The 6,000-nt window shown below is 38.5% G+C and overlaps 1 protein-coding gene across 1 annotated transcript in view; it reads left to right on the top strand.

The window, feature by feature from the left end:
* The first annotated feature begins 5,045 nt into the window (after positions 1-5,045).
* ACSBG1 (acyl-CoA synthetase bubblegum family member 1) overlaps positions 5,046-6,000 on the top strand; it is a 38,398-nt gene continuing 37,443 nt past the window's right edge. Inside the window, 2 exon segments of the mRNA XM_019470682.1 lie at positions 5,046-5,189; positions 5,191-5,275. Coding sequence (XP_019326227.1) covers positions 5,046-5,189; positions 5,191-5,275 — 229 coding nt within the window.

Here is a 6,000-nt window from a genome sequence, read left to right as displayed (position 1 = left end):
GGAAGGTGAAATCAGAATCACAACAGACTTTCCTTGGTGTTGAGCTGGATTCCTTCAGCATCCAAACCTGAACAGGTATCACGATTTCTACAAAGCTGTTAGGAAAACACCCTTTAAATAATATTTTTAACCAATGATTTTTAGTCTTACTTAAAATATACTTTTAAAAGGCTATTTAAAGTATAACAGTTTCATGTAATGGACCTTTAATGGTACTGGAACTTTTCCCCCATAATTAATACCTGAAAAGGATGTTTTGTACAGAAACACGCTCTTAGGAAAATCTTTTTGCCTGTGATGGAAAGTAAAAGATCTGTATCTGCAAGAAAATATAAATGATGGCGTTTTAGGGCAGTGTATAGTGAGTGACTAGCAACTTTAGAGGATTTTTCTGAGGCAAGTTTTAATTAAAATGTGCAACAATCTGTAGTAATTAATTTTAATTGCTAGTAATACAGAAGGAGTAAGACCTGTTTTCAAAGTGCAGTTTTGATTGGTTAAAGGCTGGTCATCTCTAAGTGGTTTGGGCCTGTAGAAAATTCAACTGCAAATATATGAATATTTGCAGTTATGGGACAAATGAATACATATAGATAAAGGTGAAAATGCAAGCTACTTACTTTGAGTCTAAAACAATCTTTTCCTCAGAAAGGAGCAGCAAAATTGTTTCTAGATGTGCCTGTCTTCAGACCAGCTGTTGTTTTGACCTGACAGAATGTTCTGCCTCTCTCCAGTTGCTCCGAAACAGCGGCCTCTTTCTCCAGATGTGCATTCACAGCTACTTTTTTTTCCCCTTACGATTCTCTTCCTTAATTAGTACAAACTGGTAGTTACAGGCAAATCTAAGATGCTTTTGTTATTGGCACTCAGACTCCAGAAGCTTTGCACAAACTAATCTGTGTTTTTCTCTATATTGTTGTGGAACAATTCCCTAGAAAGCAGAATGCATTGTTCAGAAAAGCAAAATGAAATTCCTGTTGCTGTGGCATGGTCAAAGAGAGAAAACATTTTCACAGAGAGATGGCTACTGGGAATTTCGTGAAATATTAATACATGCAGCTGGTTATGCTTGTGGATAGCAAAGTGTTTTGTGGGATAAACTGCTTCACCTGATGAATGTACATGAGGTAGTCTTGTTGGTTTTGACTATCGATAAATTCTCTTCAATGCTGCAAGTATGGGGAGACACAGCTAGGGGTAAAAGTTGTCCTTTTCCTAATCTGAATTCCTTCATTAGAAATGAATTAGTGTAAAAAGTGTATGTGAGTTTAAAAAGATGTTGCGTGCCTGGGGCTTTTCATTATGGAATCTGCCCTCGGCATCTTCTTGGCCCAAGCTAGCTTAAATTTGTTGATCTTTAGGTGTGCATTGAGACTCATTTGTTTACTAAGACTTAAATGGAGGCTTAGCCACAGTAATGTTTGAAGACGTGTTTGGATTTAGAATTTTGCTTAAACCCTGAAACCTACTCTCGTTTAAGAGTAACTGTGGAGTTGGTTATGTTTTTATCTTAGCTAAAATGTTTTAGAGGCCAAAATTAAATCTTTAATTTTATGAGAAACTGGGAGGGGGAAATAAAAAAGATGTATGAATGTCTTGTATGTGAAAGCTGTATATAATCACAGTAAATGCAGTTAACAGCCATTACGGAACCTAGCAGACAGAGGGCTGCATTAGTAGCAAGTTGAAAAACTGATAGGCTTTAAGAGGACTGATTTGAAATAATGAAAAAAAATTAGAAGTGGTGCTGTTTTTGTAAATAAATGTAACCAAGCCTTTGAAATAGAAACCGTAAAGGTTATTAGATGTTTTGCTGGTGGTTGTTGTGGGGTGAGGGTTTTTTTTTGTTTTGGTGCTGGAAGTCTGGAATAACAATAGGACTACCAGTTTAACATCATGCTTGTACCAAAAAGCATTGTTTTACACCAAGATGTTTGTTACCAGTTACATGATTTTTTTTTAAGAAAAAAAAAAAGGCCAATCACGCAGAGTTGTTTTGTTACATGGATCAACAACCTGCTTAAACTAATTGGGATGAACAGCAAGGAGCATCCAGAATTAGTATACTCCTCCATTTGTTTTAAATAAATACAAGTTTTATGGCGAAACATAGACATTCTTGCCTTACAAGTAAAGAAACGGGGGAGTACACAGCTATGGGCAGTTTCACGTTGCCATAGCGGCATTGTGAATTAAACCTGAAACATCCTGTCCCAAACATGAAGGGGTGTCATACGCTTCACCCACACTGAGGCTGATCTGTGCATTGTGGTTGTGTTGGTTACTGACCTTACTAACAACATTGCTTTGTTTCGGCCTCTGTAATATTTCTGTTTGGGATCTTGTGACAGTGCAAGTTTGTAGTGACAGTGTCTTCAACTCTAAGTATCAGTCACTAGTTCCTGAAAGGTACCAATCATAGTTGTAGAGCAAAGGACACAAACAGTATGTGAGCTTTATTTGCCTCTTAATTTCCTTCATAGCTTTGTGAGCCTGTCAACACCCAGAAATCTTAACCTGTAGCTGGAAAAAGCAGCCCATCCCACTGCAAAAATTCAGTCTGAGTCTAGTGCAGTCTTGTGCAAGTTGCATGCAGGTAGATATAGGCATAAAAGAAAAGGACCATAGTATCATGGAAACTGCAGCATGTAAAAATCATTTGAAGGTGAAGATCATCCCTTACTGAACTCTACATAAGTTGCTAGCCTCATTTGTTAGGATTTATTACTTGAAACTTGAAGAGCACCTAGAAATGTTGTACCAGAACTACAAAGGCAAATTCCGTGTAGAACTATTTCTTACAGCATGACGTTCATAAGCCTATTGTTAAAATGACAGGACTGTTTGTAGCTGACAATTGCAGGAAACTTACAGTTTAGCACAATCATGTGAGTTTTCTATTACAGTCAAACAATGCACAGTCCCAAAAGCAACTCTTCTCCACCAGTCCCCCCCGATAAATTCCCCTTGCTTCACAGCCTGACTGCCCTGCAGCCACTTTTGTTATTAAGGGAGTGATTTAGCATCGGGGAGTCCTTGATTGTGTCAAAATTATTTTCTAACCATCAATTAGTTTAAGGAAGTTGTCCTGGTTTTGGCTGGGATAGAGTTTCCTTCCTAGCTAGTAGCTGGTACACTGCTGTGTTTTGGATTTAGTATGAGAATAATGTTGATAACACACTGATATTTCAGTTGTTGCGAAGTAGTGTTTACACTAGTCAAGGACTTTTCAGCTTCAGAAGGCTGGAGGTGCACAAGGAGCTGGGAGGGGGCACAGCCAGGACAGCTGACCCAAACTGCCCAAAGGGATATTCCATACCATACAACGTCATGCTCGGGATATAAACTGGGGGGAGTTGGCCGGGGGAGGGGTGACGGCTGCTCGGGAACTGGCTGGGCATCGGTCGGCGGGTGGTGAGCAATTGCATTGTGCATCACTTATTGTGTATATTCTTTTGTCATCATCATTATTATTATTATTTTCCCTTCCTTTTCTGTCCTATTAAGCTGTCTTTATCTCAACCCACAAATTTTACTTTTTTTTTCCTGATTCTCCCCCCCATCCCGCTGGGGAGGGGAGAAGTGAGCGAATGGCTGTGTGGTGTTTAGCTGCCTGCCGGGTTAAACCACAACAGAAGATTATACAAAAAACAGAACAGAAAAATCCTTTCTAAACACAATATATATAGAAGAGATGTATATTTGAAGGTTTCTGTTTATTCGCTGAAAGTACAAGTTTTAGAGAATTAACACCCATTTTCCTTCTATGAGACCAGCCAGTTACCTAGCTGCTCAACACCCAAGGTGCAACTCAAGCAAGGTAATTAGTTGTCGTCTAATTGGATTCTTTCCCATAACACAGCATGTAAAATATTTTAGATGACCAGAAGAAGAAAAAAACAACGAGATTTCTTGCAACAGTTTAATCCTGTTTTTTCTTCATGATATTTCTGGAAAGCTAGTTGCAAGCCCATGGAAGATACCTAGCAGCTTTCTGCAAGGAATCATCGGAACAAAGTGGGATTTTTGAGAATTATCCCAAAATGAAGGAACTAAATCAATCCTGACAAAAATGAATATTCGCTGCCTAAGATGATGCATTTTTACCATTGAAATATTCCCTGTTCTGTGTTCGGATATTTTCAAAGCAAGTTTCTGGTGTGAGAATAGACCCCTTAGAATCCCACCGCAAAGTTTTCTTTCTTTTCCTTTCATTTCAAATTGTATTGTCTACAATTAGGCATTTGGATATGGTGCAAGATATTCTGGAATAAAATTCACATATTTCTATGAAGTTAGATGTTTACTAGCCTTACATTTTCCTAATCACTATGGCTGTCTTTGTACCACTAAATAAAATATTCTAGATCTTGTTCTCTGGCTCTGAAGGCAAATGGTATGGCACAGCTTGCATCCCTCTCTTCCTCTTCCAGAGAGGGTAGTCATTAACATCGTCTCCCAGTAACAGCCCCTGGCCTGGGTTATCCCCTGCTGTAGGGAAATGCCAGTTCACACAGACCAAAACCATCCCAGGGAAGGTGCTCACAGTGGGTGGCTTGAGCCATTCCCTGGATGTTGTTTGTTTACTAGTAGAGAAGTAGCCTAAGAATCTAAACTAGACTTTCTTACATCCTGGGAAGTAATTTGTTTAGTCATGCGTAGAAACTTCTACGGTATATGATAGGCCTGGTTGGGTGAAGTCGATGAAGTGCTGGTGTAGTTGTGATGCTGGAGGAGGTGCTTGGCTGTTGCAGTACTGGGTTTCATAGGTATAATTGACTCGAAGGCATTTCCTAATGTAATTAACCTGGGTTTTCTTTAAGAAAATAACTTAATTGAATGTTCTTTTTTGAAACTAGAGTTAATAAAATTAGAATTGCTTCAACTTCTGTGAACGAATTCATTGGAAATCTTGGCAAAAGAAAAGATTTGCATCTTAAAGCATTGTAGACTCATTAAAATTCTTCTCATGGATAATTAAAGAAAACTGAATTAAAAGGAAAGTTTAACAGTAAGCAGCTCACAGGCACTGCGACATTTCAAGCATGTTAAAATCAGAAAGAAATAGCTTTTGTAGCTGTAGTCTCCTCCTCTTGTATTACGTGTTGTTTTTTTTAACAAATAACCAGTTACTGTTGGTTTCTTCAGTTGTCCAAGTAGCTTATTTATGCCTGACCCGCACAGTTCTTTAGCATATTTGTGACCAGCTTTAGAGGGTTTGTCAGCATGCCTAACAGTGGAGAGACTCTTACGAAAAAATTACAAGATGAAAATGCAATGAATATTTCAGAAAGCTATGAAAATGGGTAAAGTAGCTTGAGTATTTATTTTAACAAACTGATTTACCAATTTTTCACAACTTAAGCTTGTCTTCTACGACTGTGCAGATCCACAAGAACCTTGTCTGCCTAATGGTGTCTCTGCTATCTAATGCAGAATAAGGTGTATCTTTTGAGGCTAGAATGAGAGAAAACTGTAATAAAGATTCTAAATGGATTTATTCTCCTATGCTAACTTCTAGTTTGGCGTTAAACGTAATAGCTTCATTCAGTTTGGATTATGTTGCTTGTATCCTATTTGCATATATCTAGTTGTATAGCACTCATTTTATAGCACAGAGGCTCTTAGCCTCAGAAGTGGGCTCAGCAGAAGTTCGTGTATAGCAGTTCCGACAAGAGGTATGCTTAGCTCCTGTGGCTCAGCTGCTCACAGCTTAGCAAAAACATGGAATGCTAGCAAAAATACTGGTAAACTACTAGACTCTTACGCTTCAGTAAATTAAACAATTAATGTTTTTTCAACCATGTGGTGAGACTGTAGGTGTTCTCAAATACCAGAAAATAGCAAATTTCAGATAGTCAAGAAAAAAAACCAGTCAGTGCTCCTGTACCCATCTCTTCATGTGTCTCTGGTGGTAAGAGCGGCACTGAAGACTCTCGAGGTTCGGTACCAGTTGCTCTGCACGTATTACAATGCATATAATCTACTTTGAATGGACTT

The sequence above is a fragment of the Aptenodytes forsteri genome, unplaced genomic scaffold, assembly GCF_000699145.1.
Source record: "Aptenodytes forsteri isolate BGI_AS27 unplaced genomic scaffold, ASM69914v1 Scaffold239, whole genome shotgun sequence".
Lineage (NCBI taxonomy): Eukaryota > Metazoa > Chordata > Aves > Sphenisciformes > Spheniscidae > Aptenodytes > Aptenodytes forsteri.
Note: the sequence above shows the minus strand (reverse complement) of the source record. Positions and strands in the feature narration are given on the sequence as shown.